Source organism: Dioscorea cayenensis, chromosome 11 (genome assembly GCF_009730915.1).
Source record: "Dioscorea cayenensis subsp. rotundata cultivar TDr96_F1 chromosome 11, TDr96_F1_v2_PseudoChromosome.rev07_lg8_w22 25.fasta, whole genome shotgun sequence".
Lineage (NCBI taxonomy): Eukaryota > Viridiplantae > Streptophyta > Magnoliopsida > Dioscoreales > Dioscoreaceae > Dioscorea > Dioscorea cayenensis.
Genome location: NC_052481.1, coordinates 3915580 through 3938349, shown reverse-complemented (window position 1 = coordinate 3938349; position 22770 = coordinate 3915580). Strand labels below are relative to the sequence as shown.

Here is a 22770-nt window from a genome sequence, read left to right as displayed (position 1 = left end):
TCCTTACTAAATATATAGTTTTTTTTAGAACTTACTATATATCTTCTAACCAATATAAATCATCAACAAATAGAATATTTATTACATTTAAAAAAAAATTAAACTACGGAAAAAAATAATAAATAAAATATCATAAAAATAAAAAATGCATATACAATTGAAAACCAAATTACTTTCTTGTCGATATTCTACTATAAATAAAATAACATAAAAATAATAATGCAAATCACTAAACCTTTTCAAACCATCTTGTCGATGATCTACTATAATATCCCTGCCATGATCACTTATACCAATATCACCAACAATTAGAGCAGCAATTTCATGAGTATTTGGTGCAGAATAATTGTGCTCTTTAGGATCTCAATGTGCAAGGAGTTTTATTTTAACTGGCAATTCTTTAAATTTATGCATCTCTCTTACAGTGCGAAAAACTTTGACAATTTCATTATACTGACCTAACATATTTTTTTTTAATCCACATACAATGTCACTGCCAACTTCTTCAATATCATTATTGACTTGAAAGCATATCATTCTATAATTTAATTCAACATCGGATTCAACCATATAAAGTTGTGCAAATTTAGGTCTTTGACTACCCATCAGAAGCAAAGATCCCATTCTATGATAATTTTGTCCTCAATACTTGAATACATAAGGCCGGTTGTCTGATTAATATTATTATCAACTATGCCACCCAATGAAGTAAATTGAAAAAGTGAATTGTATATCCGAATTAATTCATTGGGTGGACAATGAAGTAGGGACAACACGGGTCTCAACTATGCCACCCAATGAAGTAAATTGAAAAGCAAATTGCATATCAAAATTACTTTCATATGTAAACTCGTAGCGTCAGCACAAGTCTCCCACACTAGTATATATATATATATATATATATTTTAAATATCAAACTTGACATGAACAACACTGAAAATTTGAAAACAACATGAAGGCTGCTTACGAATTTAAATGTAGCTCTTTAAATTTGATGGAGAATATAAATCAAGCTACTGAATTAGGGAAAGAGATGCCTATAAATAGTATTAAAAGGTCTCTGTCACACTCTGAACCCAGTGCGATGAGCCTGGAACATGGACAAATGGTTGCACACATATTCTTCAAGACCCAGTGGACATGCAAGGCCGCATCACCTAAACAGAGTAGAGAATAAAATATATAAAACATACAGATAGCAAAATCACAAAGTCATGATAACTAGGAGTTTAGAGTTTTGATATAAGTTAGGGTTTAGTATAAAGACAAATTACAACAACAAGTGTTATAACACCCACCACCAAAAAAGAATACACACTACTCGTCCACATGGCTAAGTTGACCCTTGCAATACCTTACTTCTGATTTGAAAGAGATAATGAACAATTTGATGAGCTTCAAAAAGCCTAGTAAGTACTCCACTAAAAAAAAAATATGGATTAACAAACTTCAAAATTTTAAAATAACATCATTTGTAAAACTTGTACCAAATACATATATGTACAAAAAACTGAATCTCAAGTCTAAAACATCAAGAAAATCCAATACTGGCATCCATAAACATTTAGCATAATACAGAAACAAAGCAAAGTGGTTTTCCAATCATTTAAGTGTCTCCAATTTACTACACCCATTTGTTTTACCTTGCAGCACGTGAGTCGAAAAATCAAAACCCATTTGTTTTAACTCAGTGTCCCGAGTAAAAATAGCAATCCATTTATTTTTGCCTCAATGGCCTAGTCAGAAATTCAAAACCGTTATTGTTTCACTGATGGCATACCGCGAAACTATAGTCTTAATTATAGAGTGCATATCAGCATGGTCAATATTGACACCTATTGACTAGGTTAGAACATAGCTTAATTGAAGACTAATTAATTATAACAAGAGTTTTGCAAGATTAATTTTTTCAAGGAATATAACTAAAATTTCTAAAATAAATAAATAAATAAATAAATAAAACATTGAAATTATATAGTAGATCAATGCTAATAAAATTGTGTAAACATTAATCATATACTCACTAAAATAATTTAATAAATAAACAATTAACTGAAACTATGCTTTTGAAATAATTTAACAAATAACCCATTTAACTGAAACCATGTTGCTGATGTATAAACACTTAAACAAATGCTACATGCTTTAGTTTAACTTTTTTAAAATATTGTGAGAGACTGGCCCACCTTAGTGAGACCCGGAACAGAACTCATCACAAGCCATGTATTGTTTTGCTTAGCCGGGAAATAATTCGCACTCCCCCGGAGTCGAACCCGCGGCCTAAGCCTTTTGTCTCACTTAAAGTGAGCGTCTCTCACCAATTGATCCGCGCAAATATTCAGTTAATACTTTACATTTTATATGTTTTATTATATATATATATATATACTATTCACAGAAACTAGAAGAAACAAAAATAGATAAATATATAATGATGTTCAAAATTTATTAACCTTATCTCATAAGGCTAGTAGTATATATATATATATATGATTTACAACACAAGTAGGTAAAGTCTCCGATTCACAACTTAATAATACATCATGTTGAAAGGTTGGGGGGTTTCAAACTTTCATTTGGTGATGAAAGCTGAACTCACAAGTTTGCGAGATTCAAATGTCAAAACATCAACCGATGTATGTTCAACTACCCCCACAATCAAACTTGTGGATTAGAGGTGGACATAGGCGGTTAACTGGGTCCACCGGGCCCGACCCGCCGGATCCAGTTCACAGGAAGCTAGATCCGAAACCGACCCATGCTACAGAGAAAACCCGCTGGGCCGAGTTGACCCGGCAGAACCGCCAGGTCCAGTTCACTCATAGCATGAACCGGACCCGGCCAAGCAAGAACCAAGATGGAGAATTAACACATTAACCAATTGGCCTACAAATCTTTCTTGTTTTGGTATAAAACATAAATGAACATAAAGAAGTTGCAAAATATATATTTTTTTAAATTTAATCCCAAACAACAAAAAAATTAAAATAATTTATAATAACTTAGAAATTTTGAGACATATCAAAATAATTTTAAAAAGGATAAAAAAAAGTTATATTTTAATTTGTTTATCTATCAAATTAAATTATTAGCACACCTTTTTAACTGCAACAAAAATTAAATATCAAGTAGCATTCTTATTTTAAATTGAAGTTGTCATCAACTTATTTATTTATTACAATTAGGGTTGGTTCTCAAATTTCACTTTGGTCTCGAACTATAGAATTATTATTATTGTGCTCATCATATTGTCATAAAAAAATTACTAATCAAAATAATATGGTGTTAACCATTATTCAAAGATATTCCTCTTTTACTAATATAATTTTTTATAAATTGATATACATAATTTAAAACAATTTTTTTATTTTTTATTTTATAAATAGAAACAAAACAATTTAATATATATATGTGACAAATAAGAGTGCCCCTATTTAAGAGAATTTAAGAGTGTGCATGTGTAGGGACTTAGTGCATGTGTAGAGAATTTAAATAATTATTATTTTTTAAATATTTATGAAAATTTATTGTTTGGTACTTTTATATTTTACATATTGATTTATATAGTTTTTTTAATTTATTATATTGTCTCTTAATTTTTTTTATAAATTAAATATATATGTATAGTATAAAAACTAATTTAAAAAAAATATTTGTGAAAGTGTAATCCCATAGTTTTAGTTGTTTTCCAATAAAATATTTTGACTATATCCTACACCTATCTATATATAGTCTTTTTCAACAATTGTTAATAATAAATTGTAGCTCAAGTGGTTAGATTTTTGCTCTCTAACTTTAAGCCCATGGCTTCAAATCTCATGAGCACCAAAAGAAATAATAATAACATTAAAAAAACTGGGCTAGTTGATGAGTTGATGAACTCGGTTGCCGGCCCGGCCCGTCGGGTTAGCTGGCCCGGTGGGTTTTCACAAGGCGGGCCGGGCCGGGCCAAATGTCGGCCCGTGCCCTCCTCTAATGTGGATAAATAACAAAATGCACAAAATTAAAATTTATACCTATATAACTAGGAATATAGCTGAAATTATTATTTACTTGGAATAGCTCCACTCCAACACTCTCCAAAGCTAAGAAAATCCTCTTTCAAAACATTTTCAATATATAGCATAACCAAATCTAATAGCTCAAATGCTAAATTAAAACCCAGTAAGCATTTGACTACACCAACAATGGTATGAACTAATGAGAGGATCAAGAGCATAGCTTACTCAAATTAAGGCAACCATTAGGCTAGGAAAGACATGTTGTCATAGGAAAGAAGTGATACACTCATGCTTGAATATATGCCTAGGCATTTGCATCTTAAAGCAATTAGACTTGACAAGCAAATGAAGAAACCATAGCATGATGATTAAAAGTCAAGGCATGGCTAGCAATAAAGTCTCCAAGGGTCTATTGGTAGCTGGGTCCCCATTAGGACCTTTCACAAGTGGCGCGAGTTCAAATCATGGGTGATGGTATATTTTTTGGGAGTATGAGTAGTGATTGTGTGCGAGTGGTCCTAACACCCATGTGTGCGCGAGGCCCTGCCCTCACTTGCTCCGTCTAGGCTTGTGCACTCTTCTGTCTTTCTTAGTAGCCTAGCCGCTCATCTTGGCAAAATAAATAAATAAATAAAATAAAGTCTCCAAGGGCATTCCAACAAGCACCTTGTATGCATGATTAAAGACTAAGTGTTAGCATAACTTTGGCAAACAACCATGCTAAGAATAATACAAACATTTCATATGACAAATAAGAAAAAGATCTTGGACAAGCAAGGAGTTCTAAAGTCTAGCATTTCTATAACCACACTAGATCCACAACCAAGACAAGGATCACCTCAAGGCAACAAAACAAGGCATGAGAGACCAAGATTCAGCTCAAAACAAGATGAGAACTTGCTTACTAATTAGTTGTAGAGATTAAGCCACTCCACCCTTGAGCTTTCTATCCAACCTCCAATCAACCAAGCTTTTTCCAAGGTTGTAGGAAGAAGAAGAAAAAGAAGAAAAACCTTGGTCTCTTTGAAGCTTGGGCCTTTGACATCTCCATGCCAAGAATTGGCTTCTGGTGTGGTCAAAGGAGAGGGAGAGCATGGTTGTGGAGGGGTGAAGTTCAACTAGCTAGGTCATGGGGCAGGAGAGGGATGCTATATTGCTATTCTACAATGGAGGTAGAATAAGGTAGGGAGAAAGAAAATAAACATAATTGATCATGCTTTGAGTGGTGTGGGGCTCACAGTCTCATAACCCCATTTTTCTGTCATATCAGGATAGTGCAAACTCAAGATATTAAGTTAACTACAAATAGTTCTTCCTTGGCACTTGATTTGAGTGTTAAAGAAAATTAAATTTTGTTGTAGTTTATTCATATACAAATAATAGTTATTAATTATGTGGCATTTATTTCTTTATTTTGAATTTACTATTATGTGCTATGCATAATAGAGATTATTAATAAGTTTAATTTTTTTTAAATATCCCAAATCCATTTTTATTTTAAAAATAATTTAATTTATTTGCAAATATAAAGATTATTAACACATATAATAAAATAAAAAAATAAAATAATTTACATATACAATTTAAAACCAATTTTGTTTTATATATTGAGCCGTAATGTAATCATGGATATTCACACTAGTTACAAGATATTTGTATCCGTGATCTCCCCACAAAGTTCTAAAAAATATATTATAAAAAATAATACTCCTTCCAGTCCTTTTTACTTGTTTATTTAAAAAAAATTGGTTAAAATTAGTTAATAATCTAAAATTTATAAAAAAATATATCAACTTTCCAAAATCATCTCTATTTAAAATATACTTTAATAAAAATATGTAGTTAAATATGATTGATTGAAAGTTTTACAGTTGTAAAATTTGGAAATGCAAAACCTCTAAAATCGGTTCGGAGGGAGTATTTTTCTAGTGTTTAAATTGAAATTACCCCGCTCTAAACTAGTTTTTCATAAACACCCTCATAAACTTTTCATTTTCCATACGAATTCTCTATGTAAATAAATTAAATTTTGAGGGGTATACTATAATTATGAATTTTTTGGTCTCACTTTTTCTCTTTCACCATCTTCTTCTCCGTTCCCCGATCAAAACCCTCTCTTTCTCCGTTCTCGATCCATTCCCCTCTCTGGATCCTTTCCAACGAGATCGCTGGCGAGGGAGCTGTGGAGATTCATAGGAAGCGAAGATGATGGAGTGGGCGACGGTGCAGCACCTCGACCTCCGCCATGTTGGCCGTGAGCTCAAGCCCCGCCAGCCCCACGCCGCCGCTTTCCATCCCTCCCAAGCCATCGTCGCCGTCGCGATCGGAAACTTCATCATCGGTACCATCTTTTCTCTTTGTTTGTTCTTTTTCAAGATCTCCTTCGTTTCTTAGATCTGTGATCTGAGGCCAGCGGGAAGAATGTCAATGTGAATGGCCATGTTTTCTCCTCATTAATTGTTTGCTATGTTGGTTAGATCACTGTTTTTCTTTGAATTTCCTTTCCTAAATTTGTTGAATTTTAGCTTGTTGATGTACTGAGGCACTTGTCTGCTGTGTTTGTAGAATTCGATGCGATTACGGGGAACAAAATTTCTTCTATTGATATTGGTGCTCATGTTGTGGTAATGGCGTATAGTCCTATCAATGATCATACTGTCATCGCAATTCTTGAGGTTGGTTCCTGTTGAAATTTTTTCATTTGATTTATTTTGTGCTTTGTTTTAGCATGAATGATTATATATTGCCTGTATTTGACTCCCTGCTTGAAATCACATAGGAAGTTTATTGATAAGTGGTATCTTCTGCATTGGTAGTTTATCAGGATGTAGATGTCAAACAATTTTCTCAAATAGTTAGGTTTTGTGAACTCGGGGAATTCTAATTTAGAAAGACGGAAGGGTTTTCCTTTTTCCCTTTTTTCTAAGGTTACTATTGAACTTTTTGGAGAATCCTGCAGCATGGAATGCAAAGGATGAAGTTGCTTTCTTTAAATGATCATTTGATAGAAGCAAAAATATTTGAGGTTTGCTGAAGCAGCAAAGAAAGAGGTTTGAACTAGTTCGAGGCTGGTTAAATAAATTTTCGTGGTGTATTTAGTGAATAGTTATAACTATATCATGTATTTTCTGTTCTTGCCTTTTTGGAAGATTATATAGTTATTCTTCTCAAAGCAGCTATATTTGGTTCAAGTTTGTGCACATTTTTTTTTTCTCAATGACTGTGTCATTGCCTTTTATATTGATGGTCTTGTTAATCTATTATTTATTTATTGGCAACAAGGTAGATAGCCATTATCTGACTGTTATTTACAGGACTGTACTGTCAGAGCCTGTGATTTTGATACTGAACAAACTCTAGTGTTACACTCTCCTGAAAAACGGTCGGAACATGTTTCTTCAGACACAGAGGTCCATCTTGCATTGACTACTCTCCAACCTGTTGTATTTTTTGGTTTTCACAGACGGATGAGTGTGACAGGTCTTCTTTGCTGTGCTTGATTTCACTAGACTTTTCATTTCAATGTGATAATAACTAATGAATTGTAAATTGTAACAATATTTTCATCATGTGCAGCTGTAGGCACAATTGAAGGGGGGAGGCCACCAACAAAAATAAAGACGGATCTGAAAAAACCCATTGTTAACCTTGCTTGTCATCCTCGTCTTCCTGTCCTGGTATTTTGATTGGAACTTTGTGAGATTAATGAACAAACCTTGTCATTTTGGTTTCTAATTAATTTTTATTTTATCCAGTATGTTGCCTATGCTGATGGCCTCATTCGAGCATATAACATCCAGACTTATGCAGTCCATTATACACTACAGCGTAAGAAAAACTAATTGCAATCTTCTATACTTTTTCTGTTTAATTTTTATCTGATTAAATTGATCAAATCTTCTGGGTGAAATACTCTGTTTCTCATTTTTTCTTTTACATGGTGCTTTTACTCAGTTGATAATACAATTAAGCTTATTGGTGCTGGTGCTTTTGCTTTCCACCCTACCTTGGAATGGATCTTTGTTGGTGACCGAAGGGGTACACTTTTAGCATGGGATGTGTCAACTGAGAGACCAAACATGATTGGAATGTGAGTCTATTTCTCACCCTCTGAATTTGTTTTCTTTGTTGGAATAAGCTAATGCTACTAGTTACCATGTTGGTTATGACCTTAACATGTGTAATTGTGTATGTGTATGAGTGTAAAGTCAGTCGTAAAAAGCTTGCTCCTAAATATCCGAAAGTTATTGCAACAATTATAGTAAACTTTGGGTTGGTTCAAATCCATGATGAACAGCTAAAAAATTAGAGCAATTAGGTCCCCATCAAAGGGAAAACTTGGGAAATAATATATCTATTTTTTCCCATCATCCAGAAATGTTCTAGTTTTCTCCTGTTCTGTTGTCTGAAAAAGCTTTCTGAATTTGCTAATCCTACTTTTGCTTCTTTTAATATTACAATTAGCACACAGGCTGGCTCACATCCAATAACATCTGTTGCATGGCTTCCAATGCTGCGGTTGCTTGTAACCCTTTCAAAGGATGGAACACTCCAAGTGTGGAAGACACGAGTTGGGTCTAATCCAAACAGACCTATGCAAGCAAATTTTTTTGAGCATGCAGGTTATTCACTTCCCTTTTGTATCTTGTAGATAATACACACACACACACACATATACTAGAAAAAATTTTGTTAGGGTTAACAGACATATTCCTTAACAGATCCTTCATATTAGCTGTTCATATGCACATAGCAGATGTCATACCTCATGATCTAAGCAAAATTATTAATGCTGCTCCTTCATACAAGTGTGCTATGTTTCTTATATGCAGAAAAGGTCTTATGAACTATATATTACTTAATCATCTGCTTCTGTACATGTTAACGAAATCCTACAAGTTCTTATAAATGCACTCTTGAAGTTTGTTTGCTTGTTGGGAAGGTTAAGTCAATGTGTTTCAGCAATTCCCTATGTCAATGGAGTGCCCCAACTCTAACTTAAGGATCCTGGTGTTTTAGTTTTCAAAGTTAAATTTGAACTATTCAAGTAATCTACGATCACATTCTCATTGGCAAGCACACAATGAAAATGTCGATTGCAATTACTGATGGTTTCTTTTCAATATTGTTCTTTAACAATGATTATATTCTGTATCATTGCCCCATTTGTTTTTGCAGCACTTGAAAACATCGACATCACTCAAATCTTATCTGCTCAGGATGGAGAAGCAGTTTATCCTTTACCTAAAATAAAAAGTTTGGCAGTCCATCCAAAGTTTAATTTGGCTGTGCTACTGTTTGCAGTTAAGTGTGGTATACCATGTAAACCTCTTAGTATTAGACTGCTCATTTGCTGGTTCAATTTCTAAAGACATTTTTCACTTTGAAATAGGATATGGCAAGTGGAGCAAATCCACAAAATAAGGCTACGTACACAAGAGAAGGAAGGAAGCAACTTTTTACTGTTCTTCAGAGTGCAAGGGGATCGACAGGTGATTTCCCACATTTGTAAAAAGATGCCATTTTTTATTCAAATACATTTGTAGCTGCATATTCCTTATTTTTGGTTTTAGAATTTAAAAATGTCTCTATTCAAGAGGCGCTGTTTGCTGTTATTAATATTATTCACTAGATAATGCTTCTCAATTCATTTTACCACTGGCAGCAGAATGAAACACACATAGTCCTTTAACTCATATATGCTCTTTATTTCTAGATTTGAGTAGCACTGACATCGTTGTGATGATTGTTTAATGTTTATTTCCCTTGTTTTCCACGTGTGGTTCTATTTTCGCTATCTGCAATAATTTTTTGAATTATTTTGGCAGCGATTGTGGTCGGTAGCCCTGACTTGTATCTGTTGTCAAGTGTCTTGCATTTGTAATTTTACTGGCATTGCCATTGATATTGATCACTATTATGCGTATTATGCTACTAAAAGCCATCATTATGTGGCATTAATCATTTTTCTTCTAGAAGAATTTTAATAGAATGCTTTTTCTTGAAAACATTTTTTCCCAAACTTCTTCAAAAAGATTGCTAAGGAAGTTTTACTATATGTCAACCTTACACCCATGCTTTTTATTTTGGTGTCAAGCATTTTAGCAAGGGCTAAGAACAGTGTTAGGAAATGTTTACAAGAAAAAGGGGAATGTAAAACTAATGGATATCTTATAATAGCTAGAAACAATTTGTACTAGCATACATTTTTTGTTATATGAGAAGTTAGAATACATATTAATCATGTTGAATATAATCTTTTGAAGCTGCAGTTTTGAAATTTCTCTGACCTTCCATTTTGACTTAAGCTTTTATTATTTTGCATATGTAAATATTTATTTTTGAAATTCTGTTGACCTTTCATTTTGCAGCTGCGGTATTGAAGGAAAAACTTTCATCTTTGGGATCATCGGGGATCTTGGCTGACCATCAGCTTCAAGCGCAGCTGCAAGAGAATCAATTGAAGGGGTGGGTTGTCAGTTCATAATCTTTACTATCAATCTTTATTGAAAGTTTATGGCCAGGATGTTCTAAATTTGTGTGGATGAAATAACATAATAACATACTTGTAGCTACTTTGCCTTTGTATTTGATGCACTACACAGTATACTAGAATATAGGAATATTAGTTAAATCTTGTTTACATCAACTTCTCTGTTTCATGCTTTTGATAATGTATGGTATGCAGGGACCGAGTTTAGTTTAATTTGTTTTGTTGCACTCTACCTTGAACCAAATTCTTGTCTTAACTCCAAAAAGCCTAGCGTAAAAGTTAGATGTAGTTGTTTTGTGCGTGTTTCTTTGGTGACTTTCTTTTTTTTTTTTTGTAAATATATATATGGTTAGTGACTAAGTTCGGTAATGTAATGTTCTTTTTTGTTCATTTGTCAACCAAAAAGTCCTGAATTGACATGCATAATACTGTCATTTTCTATGTGAAGGAATGTACTTTGTATGTACTTCTGTATTTGCTATTTAGATGCAAAGATATATTCTAATTGAAATTATTGGAATCTGTATAATTTCTGTGTTCATCTGCATATTGGTATAGTATTCACTATGATCCTTTGACTTATACTTCAGACTTTTGTGTGAGCAGTATGACTTTATATTGGGAATAGCACCCAATTACTGCTACTGATGATATGATTATTTCTATGCCAGCCAAAATCAGCTGACAATATCGGATATTGCACGGAAAGCTTTTCTTCACAGTGTATGTTTACCTCTATTATAGTTCATAATAGTCAATTTATTTTTTCTTAAGTTTCAGAAGGTGGAAGTCTGTTAAATAAACTTATTTTGCTTTGTTTAATAAACTGTTAATGCAGCCCAATAATAGTAGAAGGTAAAACTAGTTTAATGCCTAGATGCCTTGTAAAATAGGGAACTCAATTCTCTTCCTTAGAATTTATCTTTTTAGATGGAATCATGGAACTGTAAGTAGGGATTTGCCATGGAGGACTGGACTTTTTTACATACTGGCATTGTGCATTAGTATATCTTGATTCAAGAAATATGTTCATTTTACTAAGTTTACAATGTGACAATGCCAAAAATATTGATGAGGTGAATCCAAATTTTAAATTGTTGCTATTTGCTTTGCTTGCTGTGATCTGCGGTGGCCTTCTGGCTTTGGACAACAGGGTGCTTCTTACCTTAAAAACTTATAATTGGTTTTCACACATATACCCATGTGTTGAGCATTAGGTATCTTGTTTTGTGCTGCTTGAATCTCAATGACTCTCACTTGGATATATTCTTGCAGCATTTCTTGGAAGGACATGCAAAAGGTGGTCCAATATCTAGATTGCCTCTCATTACTATCTCTGATCCTAGTCATCAGTTACGAGATTTTCCTGTTTGCCAGGTGTTGTATATAATTTGTATTTCAGTTTGTTATTATGATATTGTGCTCAATTTTAGCGCTAACCCCAGAATTATTCCTCCAGCCTTTCCATTTGGAGCTGAACTTTTTTAATAAAGAGAACCGTGTCCTTCAATATCCCATCAGAGCATTTTATCTGGATGGCTTCAATCTTATGGCTTATAATCTGTCTTCTGGAGCAGATAATTTATATAAGAAGCTCTATTCATCAGTAAACTTCAGAACTTTTAGAGCTTTGAATAATAGTGACAATTTCACCTGATTAAGTTGGTCTTATTATTTCTCTCTTTCAGATCCCAGGAAATGTTGAATGCCTTCCTAAGAGCATACTTTATAGTTCCAAGCAACACTTGTTTTTGGTTGTTTTTGAGTTAAGTGGTGCCACTGGTGTTGTACATGAAGTTGTTCTTTACTGGGAGCAGACAGATCAACAGTCAGTCAACAATAAAGGAAGCTCATTAAAAGGTCAAAAATTTTTCATGAGCTACATCTGCCATAAGTTTTTTATATCTTTAATCTGTTTTTCTTTATATAGGTCGGGATGCTGCACTAATGGGGCCAAATGAAAATCAATATGCCATTCTTGATGAAGATAAAACAAGCCTTTCTATGTATGTTTTGCCTGGGGGTGGGCGCCAAGAAGCTGATATAAATAATGTTCAGGCAGCACTTGATGCAGAGACATTTGCTGAAAAGGAAGTAGTTAATCAGGGTCCTCTTCACTTCTCTTTCGAAACAGAGGTTGATCGGATATTTTCTTCCCCACTAGGTGAATTAAACATTACTTGTTTGTTATCATGGTATACGAATTAAAACTATTGTAAATTTGATTACTGTTTATGGGACATATTGGTTACTGCTGTGCGGCCTTATTTCTGCAGAATCAACCATTTTGTATGCTATTGCTGGAAATCACATTGGACTGGCTAAGCTAGTTCAAGGATATCGGCTATCTGGTGATGATGGACTGTATATTTCAACTAAAACTGAAGGGAAAAAGTTCATTAAATTAAAACCAAATGAAAATGTTCTCCAGGTGCTTAGTTCTACTCCCTCTTTTTATTAATTGTTTATTTTGATTGAGCAAAATTTTCCAACTTGTATGACAATATCCTTACGTCTCTCATTAAATTAAAGTGTTCTTGAGATATTTCTCAGTTCTTCATATCCTTCTATTGCTTTATATTATTCTTGTGGATCTGTTGATTTTCTGTTTTAATCATGAACTCATTACTGTGCAGTCATCATTAATGGCCTATGTAAGTTTGTTAATATTATGCATGCCTATATCAATAATAATGTGTAATTGCTCTTTTTGGTCACTTGAGAAATTTAATTTCCTTTGGTAACAGGTAGATTCTGACTGTTATCTATTATGGGGAAGTTTCTAAGTTTATTAAATGAACCAGAAGCCTTGTTTTCATTTCTTTCTTCCCCATTCTGTGTTTTCCTATGTTGTGCCTTCCTTCTTGCTCCATTACTGATTTAACTGTTTTTGGAATGCTGGCTTTATTCATTCCTAATTTTCTCAGTGCATACTCAAAAAACTACTGATGAAGATAGTTAATAGTGCCTTTATGCTGCCTTTTTTTGCTTGATAAAAATAAATAATAAATAAATAAATAAATGATCAAAGAGAAAATTCTTCATTCTGTTGACTATGAGGCCTTCAGTTGCTAATTTAACTTCATTTTGCAGGTTCACTGGCATGAGACTCTAAGAGGGCGTGTTGCTGGAATATTGACAACTCATCGGGTATTGATTACTTCAGCAGATCTAGACATACTGTCTGGCAGTTCAACTAAATTTGATAAGGGACTCCCATCAATATCCTGAGGCTGTTAATTTTTTGTACATATCTTCTTTTTATTTTTCTTTTAAAAAGTTCTGTTTAAGCCTTAACTTCTCTGCACTATCGATCTCTTCTCTGGGTTGGCCCTACGCTTCTGTTTTCAAGCGCAACTGCAGTTAGCATTCTTGGATGGGATAGCCGAGTTCGAACCATTATCTCAATCAGCATGCCATATTCTGGTTAGGTTTTTGCATTTCTGGTTTGCATTCTATTCCATGTTAAGATTTTGATGACATTGAGGAACATAATTAGATTTATTAATTCAAGCTGTCTTAATTTTTTTTGTTTGTTCCCTCCATGCAGTGTTAGTTGGCGCCTTGAATGATCGTCTATTGTTTGTAAACCCAACAGAGATAAATCCTAGACAAAAGAAAGGTGTTGAGATAAGGAGTTGTCTTGTTGGTCTTCTTGAACCCCTTCTTATTGGATTTGCAACCATGCAACAACATTTTGAGCAGAAGCTCGATCTTTCTGAGGTTTTATACCAAATAACATCAAGGTTCACTTTGTTTCATATTTCAATTTTCTGGCATTCAAAAATCAAACCAAACACCACTAGCTAGGCTAGATTTGTTTTTCTGAGCTCCTTTTATTTTCTGTATCCAAGTCCTGCCAATTTAAGGATGCCAAGTTTTGTGTGCAGCTTCTTTTTGTTAAGATTTGTTAATCTGTTTGTGAATTCAGGTTTGATAGTTTGCGCATTACTCCAAGATCTCTGGATATTTTGGCTAAAGGGTCTCCAGTTTGCGGTCACCTTGCCGTATCATTGTCTCAAGCTGGTCCTCAGTTCACTCAGGTTTGTTATCTTGTTTATTAATGTACATTGGTTCTCTTGTTTCTTATGGTATTGTTTCTAAAGAATTCTTTGATGTTTCAGGTGTTGCGATGCATTTATGCAATCAAAGCTCTTCGCTTCTCGACTGCTTTATCAGTTTTGAAGGACGAGTTCCTGCGTTCCAGGGAATATCCTCATTGTCCACCTACTTCTCATTTGTTCCACCGCTTTCGACAATTGGGATATGCTTGCATTAAGTATGTTTATAATGTATCCATGGTTAGAGCTGATTTTTAGTTAACTGCATGATGAACATGCTTATGCTTATCATTCATTTTTGTGATTTAACTTTGTTCAGGGTGTTCTATACCTTCAACCATATTATTTGCTATTATTTATATTCTTGCATTGGATTGGATGCAAACTCAGATAAATCTAATTAGAGAGGCTCCTCTGAGAATTTAATGTGAGAAAGTTCATCTTACCTTACCATACACGTGACATTTTGAGATCATGAACCACAAGATATGGATGCAATCTGGATTTGTATTAATATGTTCAAGTGTATCCTATAAATCTCAAAGCAACATATGCATCTAAGATATCCTATGACATTGTAATTCTAAGTTGCTCAGGATTTTTATCCTGCATCACGTTACTCATCATGTTAGTAGCATCTCTTCATATTCTTCCATTACATCTACCATCTTTGTGCAAATGACTGAAGATGCAGAATTGCACTATCAACTGTTATTCCCGGTTAACAGTTTATTATCTGGGATTCCACTTCGTAAAGAGATGTTTCCCTTGAGATTTAACTTTATAATTGTTCTATGTGAATGAATTGTTTCTTTCTTTTCCTCATCTAATTTCCTTAAAATTTGCATTGCCATTGCCCATTTTATAGATAAATTATCCTTTCTTATTACTGTTACCTTTTTACGTTCTCATGATGGCCTGAGGTAATATCACAATGTTGTGCAGGTATGGTCAGTTTGATAGTGCCAAAGAAACTTTTGAAGTGATCGCAGATTATGAAAGTGTGCTAGATCTATTTATTTGCCATCTGAACCCGAGTGCCATGCGGCGTCTTGCTCAGAAATTAGAAGAGGCTGCCACTGATTCTGAGCTCAGGAGATACTGTGAAAGAATCTTAAGAATTCGTTCTACTGGGTGGACACAAGGTATCTTTGCAAACTTTGCTGCTGAAAGTATGGTTCCTAAAGGTCCTGAATGGGGAGGTGGGAACTGGGAAATCAAGACACCCACATCTCAGAAGGATGTACCTCAATGGGAACTATCAGGAGAGGTTATGCCATATATGAAGACAAATGAAGGTGGTATCCCAGCCATAATTGCAGATCATATTGGTGTATATTTGGGGGTTATAAGGGGGAGAGGTAATATGGTTGAAGTAAGTGAAACAAGTTTGGTTAAAGCATTTAGGGCAGGAAGTAGTGAAGTTAAGGTTCCCAGCTTGCCTGAATCGCTGTCCAATCCCAGCAAGCCTCCTGCAAATGGTGGTTCAAAAGGTGATAGTATTGCAGAAACCTTGTCTCGACAATTGGCAGGTGCTCCTGCACCTTCAGATGAGCAGGCAAAAGCAGAGGCAGAATTCAAGAGAACTTTATATGGTGTTGTTGATGGGAGCAGCAGTGATGAAGATGACGCAAAGTCAACAACTAGAAAGATTCAAATAAGGATTCGTGACAAGCCCAGTGCTCCTGCAGTTGATGTTAACAAAATAAAAGAAGCTACAAAACAATTTAAACTTGGTGACGGATTGGGTCCTCCAATGAGGACTAAGTCATTGTCTGGTGGACCCCAAGATATTTCACTTTTATCTGATCCAACTCCTGCAACAACTAGTGCAGCTGCTTCAGCTACTGTTGCTGATATGTTTGGGACAAACACTCCATTGCTTGCACCACCAGCACAGTCAAATCCAATGGTTATGGGCATGGGAGTTTCTGCAGGACCTATTCCAGAAGACTTTTTCCAGAACACAATTTCATCAATCCAAGTTGCGGCTTCTTTAGCCCCTCCTGGAACATATTTATCGAAGGTTAGTCAAGCCCCTCAAGGCCCTCAAGTCATGGAGGGAAGCAAATCAGCTCCTACGTCAAATGTGATGCCTGATATTGGCCTTCCAGATGGCGGGGTCCCACCCCAAGCCTCACAACAGGCAGCTGTTCCACCTGTGACCGTAGGGCTACCTGGTGGTGGAGTTCCCCCTCAGTCCCAGGCGCCTGCTCCCCAGACTGCCTTCACCTCGCAGCCTGTTGATCTGAGTTTACTTGAAGTCCCAGGTTCCACTGCTGCAACTGGTGCCTCGAAAGCTCAACCTCCTCCCCCGTCTCCCCCAACAGCTGTGCGCCCTGGCCAAGTAGGTTTCTTTTTTTGCTTTCTTTGAATTTAGCAACCATGCAATAATCCTGCTCTGAATTTTGTTTATTCTTTTGGTGCTGCTTCGTTGGCTCAGGTACCTCGTGGAGCTGCTGCTTCAGTTTGCTTCAAGACAGCACTTGCTCACCTCGAGCAAAATCAACTTCCTGATGCACTTTCCTGTTTGGATGAAGGTTTCTTGGCTCTTGCCAAGGATCAATCTCGTGGGGCTGATATTAAAGCACAAGCTACTATTTGTGCCCAGTACAAGATTGCTGTGGCTTTACTTCAGGTATTATGACTGATTTTGTGTTTTACCTGCTGCTACCTCCTTCAGAATAAGACATTCTCTATTAAATCATTCTGGATATACAAATCGGATATCTGGTTATAATGATCGATGCATTGATGTTATGCTCCTTTGAAAATGTGTTCATGTTTTGTGTGCCTAGAACTTATAGAGGACTACATAAGACAATTTTTTTTATGACCTCAAAATTACCAACAAATTGAAATCAAAGACCAAGTTGGATGGTTACATCTTTATGTCTTTATTGTTCATGTCACATGACATTTTAACATGACAATTTCTTGCTGGCGCTCTCAAAAGCATTTTGACATCAAAAATTGCCTCAAACCATGATAACATGGCTCAATTACGCATTGGCCTGGACCATAGTTGCATCAGTAGTAAAGGAATTAGAAATTTGGTAACTAACAATAAATTAGATTTTGATGAGCACTTCATCAGCATGATTTAAATCTCTACAATGCTATAGGTTTAAGTTCACACATTTCTTTGGTGTTGCCACAGGAAATCGCACGGCTGCAGAAAGTCACAGGCGCCAGTGCTCTCAGTGCCAAGGATGAAATGGCGAGACTGTCTCGCCATCTTGGATCCCTGCCTCTTCTTGCCAAGCACCGCATAAACTGCATAAGGACAGCTATAAAGCGGAATATGGAGGTACAAAACTACGCATATGCAAAAGTAATGCTTGACCTCCTGCTCTCCAAGGCACCTCCGAGCAAGCAGGATGAGCTCAGAAGCCTTATTGATATGTGCGTTCAGAGGGGCCTAACCAACAAATCCATTGATCCCTTGGAAGACCCTTCACAGTTTTGTGCCGCCACCCTGAGTCGCCTATCAACCATTGGCCATGATGTTTGTGACCTCTGCGGCGCAAAATTCTCTGCCCTCTCCACACCTGGTTGTATCATTTGTGGTATGGGAAGCATCAAAAGGTCAGATGCTCTTGCAGGCCCTGTACCCTCACCTTTTGGTTGATATGTTACTTGGTTTGTGTCATGTACAAAGCTATCAGAGTGAGTAACTGTGTTGTGTGTATTTTTCTCTGGCTTGAGATATTAGTGTAGGCTCACACAAAATGCTGTCTGGGACTGTGAGAAGTTCCCTGGATATAGATGATTTTTTGACATCATTTGATTCGTGCTGCTTGTAAAGATTCATTTGATTTATTATTCATCTAGGCTTTTTATTTTTTTATTTTTTAATATTCATAATCATATTCATGCATGAACCAAGTACATCTCTAGAGTTGCAGGAGTTGTATTCGGATGAAGATCCGATAACAAATCGGGTCGGATTTTCCCCCCGGTGTCTGGCGTTATCGGGTTTCAATTCCATTCCATTCCATCCGTTTGGTTACTCGAGTCGAATGTCTTCGTCTCGCTTCCTCCATCTCTCACGCCGCGCGCTCCACATCGTCAAGCCTTCATTCGAAGCCCACGAGATCGATCTCATACGATGCCTCTCCCTCCACGACCTGCGCACCGCTCGCCGTCTCCTTGCCGACGACATTCCCCGCCAAACTTCTCTCCTCTCCCGCCTCGCCCGCTTCGGCTTAATCGAGGAGGCACGCCTCCTCTTCGATCTCATGCCCCGCCGCTCTCTCATCACCTGGAATGCCATGCTCTCCGCCTATTCCCGCATCCCCTCTCTCCTCCCCTCCGCCCGCCAGCTCTTCCATCAGATGCCGCACCGCAACGTAATCTCCTTTACCGCTTTCCTTTCCGCCCTCTCCCACTCCGGCCTTATTACCGAAGCCCTCGAGCTCTTCCACTCTATGCCGGATCGTAACATCATCACGTACAACGCCATGGTCTCCGCCTTAGTTCGTAGCGGCAAACTCGAAGACGCACGCAAGCTGTTCGACGATATGCCTGAGAGGAACTCAGCCTCATGGAACGCGCTCATATCCGGGTACGCCGAGCGCGGGCGCATGGCCGACGCGCGGCACCTTTTCGACCAGATGCCCGATCATCATCGCAACGTGGTCTCTTGGACGGCCCTCATCGCTGGATATTGCCGCGCTGGCGACGTCTATGAGGCGTACGATCTCTTCTCCATCATGACCCCGATTCGCAACGTTGTCACTTGGACGGCTATGATTGGAGGTCTCGTTTGGAACGGGTTCTACGAAGATGCGCTACTCCTTTTCAAGAAGATGATGAATCGGACGGCTGACGTTAAGCCAAACAAGGAAACCATACTTTCACTCATCTACGCCTGCCCCGGGATCGGGTTTCCTCGTCTGGCCGCACAAATCCACGGATATCTGACCGTCCATTACATGGACGGTGATGATCGTGATGGGAGGCTATCCAAGGGTCTGATTCACATGTACTCACGATACAGGCTCATGCGCTCAGCCCGTTGGATATTTAACACGAAAAGGACCACATGCGACGCGGTGTGCTGTCAGTCGTTGATCGAGGGCTATATAGGAATCGGACGGCTAGATGAAGCCCGGCGGTTGTTCGACGAGATCACCTGCAATCTCGACGCAATCTCGTGGGTCACCATGATCATCACGTGGACCACCATGATCACCGCTTATTTCAACGGCGGAGATGTTTCCGAAGCTCGCCAGCTGTTCGATCGGATGCCAGAACGTGACGCAGCGGCATGGGCGGCCATGATCTCAGGGATGGTTCACAACGAGATGACTCCAGAAGCGTTCGATGTTTTCCTCGAGATGCGTGCCGAAGGATTCGCGGTGATGGACCATGCGTTCGCTTCACTCTTAGGAACCGTCGGATCGATTTCTTGCCTCGAGATCGGCGAACAGCTGCACGCGCTGATGATTAAGACCAGGCCGGTGACGGACACGATCCTTTGCAACGCGCTCGTGGCGATGTACGCCAAGTGCGGTGACGTGGCGGGTGCAAGGGACGTGTTTAATAGCATGGTATCACGTGATGTGATATCATGGAATTCGATGATTATGGGCTTGGCCCATCATGGGGAGGCCCATGAGGCGTTGATGATGTTCGATGAGATGGTGACACGTGGAGGGGTGGGGCCGGACGGCGTCACGTTTCTGGGTGTGTTAACGGCGTGCGGGCATGGCGGTTTGGTGGAACGGGGTTTGGAGGTGTTCAGTTCGATGGGTTCGGTTGAACCGGAGATGGGGCACTATGCTAGCGTTGTTGATATGTTGGGCCGGGCCGGGAGGTTTGAGGAGGCGGCCCGGTTCGTGAAAGAGATGCCGGTTGAGCCGGGGTTGGCGGTGTGGGGGGCATTGCTTGGCACGTGCGGGATGGGGTCGGATTTGGGCTCTGCCGGCGTGAGGAAGCGGGTTGGGGAATGGGCCGCCGAGAAGGTTTTAGAATTGGACCCGATGAATGGGGCGGCCCATGTGGCTTTGTGCCACGTGTACTATAATGAGAAGATGGGACACGTGGCGGAAGGAGAGGTGAGGGAAGTCATGGCTAGAAAAGGTTTGAACAAAGTGGCTGGCCGTAGCTGGATTGTGCTCTAGAGACTAGAGTCCATAACTTGACGAGGTAGAAAATTCATTTATTATTAAAATTTAAAGGGTTATATATAACATGCTTTTTTTTCCCGAGAACTTTTTTTTATTTTCCCATCAAACGTTAAAAAAAAAAAAATCTACGTATAAATAATCCAAAATTTTTTCTTAATATATTATTTTTCTAGATAGGTAGAATATCATTTATCTCTTGATTTACCGGTAACAAAATTACTGTGATAGTGAAATTTTGAAACGAGCATTGCAGGGTCTTTAATCTAAGTAGTACTAATCCCATTTTTATATTTCATAGAAATTTTTATTATTTAGATTTGAAATGTACTTGATACAACAGTGTTAAAAAATCCTTAAGTAGGGTAGCAAGTTTACATCTCAATTTTTATGTCTTATACATAAGCCAAATAATCAATTTTCGATAATGCATGTATTTGACTTGTGGCTTGTTGATTTTATTAAAAATACATTTTTTTAAACGAGTGTTATAAATGTATATATATATAAGGATGAGTTTCCTACCAACGTCCGTAGATTTCAAATCTACAGACGTTCATCTGAACTGTTAGAATAAAGAGTGGGATGCACAGTGATTGCACGTGAGCCGTCCAAATCAGTTAAATTCAAATCAAAATTAAGAATACCATACCAATCTATTCGGTCAAAATACATTTTTTATTATGAGTACTATTTATCAACTCGCCTCTCACTGTCTCTCTTCCTCAACATTTCTCTAATTTTGTAAGCTCCCATGACGTTCCTATGAATGTCCCCAAAGTATACCCATATATATATATATTACATATATGTGGATACTACCACCGTTGTTAATTGTTGGTTATTTGAGTAAATTATTAAATTTTATTTATAAAATTACAATTTTGTATGTACTTTTATTAGATGCATAAACATAATAATTATAATTTTTTTTAAAAAATATACATTTGTTTTATAAATGATTTTACCTAAAATTTATAAAATTATTAAAAATAAATGTATAATCCATATATTTTATAAATGTATAAACGATATTTTCCCTACATAGGCTAGACTCTAGAGCTTATATATAAAATCGGAAATTCAACTTTTTAAGGATTTTTGTAATTTATGGTTTTAAAAGGGCCATAATATGCCCACTGCCCAGCGAAAATCTACATTATTTGATAAAATTACAAGGCTTGTTTCGCAAAGAGAAGGAAAACTTAGAATTTTTTACATCTGTACCCAAGAAAGTTCTTAAAATTATATATATGTAGATATATCCATCAATAAAACTAAATACCATGTATATATTTTAAAATTTAATTTGTTTGTATATATATATATATATATATATATATGAGAATAAGTTTTCTGCGGATTGTTGGTAGACGTCCGCAATTGAAAACAGGACCCAATTATAGAGAGAGTTAGAGAGGAACGGGTGAGTTAGGGTGTGCTTTTGTATTTTAGTTTAAGTTGCTGTAGGTTGAGTGGAAATAAAATTTAATGGTTTTGATTTGTTAAAATACTATGTTGTAATTGATTGAACTGTTCAGATCAAATACTGTGTATCCCACTTTTCACTGTGTTAATGTTCTTAAGTACAATAACTAAATTGAAAATTTTTTAGCAGATGATACTATTTGTCAAATAACAATCCAACATGCCAGGATCAACATCCTTAGAATTGGAATCTATAAACGCACGTAGAATATGTGCCCTCTATATAAGGACCGATAATCTAAAGATGTTCTTAGATTTAAAAATTTAGGGATGTCTCACAAATCTAACTGTTTTATTATAAATATAATCTCGGAGATAGGAATAGCATCAGTAACTCCATCTCCGGGGTTAGTAATGAAACAAGAGCCATTAGATAGATGATCAATTGGCTGCTGTGAAGATACCCGTAAATTTATTTTCTAGGATGTCCCAGGATATATATATATATATATATATATATATATATATATCAAAGTGAAATTTGGTATAATTGAAAGGGTGTATTAACCGAATTTTGGTAAACGCTCAAACTTCCAACATAAATAATAAATAAGTCTTCTTTCAGGGGGGTTTACATAAAAATACACCCAAAGAAA

The 22770-nt window shown here is 36.7% G+C and overlaps 2 protein-coding genes and 1 long non-coding RNA gene across 4 annotated transcripts; 2 read left to right on the top strand and 1 right to left on the bottom strand.

Moving 5' to 3' along the window:
- Nucleotides 1-910: 910 nt before the first annotated feature.
- On the bottom strand, nt 911-5195 carry LOC120272387. Its single transcript, XR_005540182.1, has 2 exons — nt 4907-5195; nt 911-1157 (listed from the first exon to the last, which is right to left on the bottom strand). It is a non-coding gene; the product is annotated as an uncharacterized LOC120272387 (long non-coding RNA).
- Nucleotides 5196-6074: 879 nt separating this feature from the next.
- Nucleotides 6075-18405, top strand: LOC120272211. 2 transcript variants are annotated; one of them, XM_039278975.1, is made up of 24 exons: nt 6075-6342; nt 6567-6676; nt 7316-7481; nt 7578-7678; nt 7757-7829; nt 7956-8091; nt 8466-8623; nt 9180-9304; nt 9394-9493; nt 10373-10469; nt 11166-11217; nt 11770-11871; nt 11954-12100; nt 12183-12354; nt 12425-12658; nt 12771-12925; nt 13588-13716; nt 13803-13920; nt 14045-14240; nt 14426-14537; nt 14619-14773; nt 15501-16902; nt 16999-17193; nt 17716-18405. In XM_039278975.1, the coding sequence occupies exons 1-24, from the start codon at nt 6207-6209 to the stop codon at nt 18184-18186; spliced, it is 4842 nt and encodes a 1613-aa protein (XP_039134909.1). In that variant the 5' UTR covers nt 6075-6206; the 3' UTR covers nt 18187-18405. The 2 variants fall into 2 exon arrangements, with proteins under 2 accessions (XP_039134909.1, XP_039134910.1); XM_039278976.1 differs by lacking the exons at nt 6075-6342; nt 6567-6676; nt 7316-7481; nt 7578-7678; nt 7757-7829 and having other exon boundaries at nt 8009-8091; nt 8473-8623.
- On the top strand, nt 18398-22763 carry LOC120272212 (pentatricopeptide repeat-containing protein At1g32415, mitochondrial-like). The gene is made up of 2 exons (XM_039278977.1): nt 18398-20708; nt 22740-22763. Exon 1 carries the CDS (start codon nt 18431-18433, stop codon nt 20681-20683), a length of 2253 nt encoding a protein of 750 aa, XP_039134911.1. The 5' UTR covers nt 18398-18430; the 3' UTR covers nt 20684-20708; nt 22740-22763.
- The last annotated feature ends 7 nt before the right edge of the window (nt 22764-22770 follow it).

Bases quoted from the DNA above. Each gene is read 5' to 3' on its own strand.
- LOC120272211 (XM_039278975.1), top strand. From the start codon at position 6,207: ATGATGGAGTGGGCGACGGTGCAGCACCTCGACCTCCGCCATGTTGGC. The intron at 7,482-7,577 runs GTCTTCTTTGCT...CATCATGTGCAG, and splicing joins CAGACGGATGAGTGTGACAG to CTGTAGGCACAATTGAAGGG. The intron at 12,355-12,424 runs GTCAAAAATTTT...TTCTTTATATAG, and splicing joins TAAAGGAAGCTCATTAAAAG to GTCGGGATGCTGCACTAATG.
- LOC120272212 (XM_039278977.1), top strand. From the start codon at position 18,431: ATGCATGAACCAAGTACATCTCTAGAGTTGCAGGAGTTGTATTCGGAT.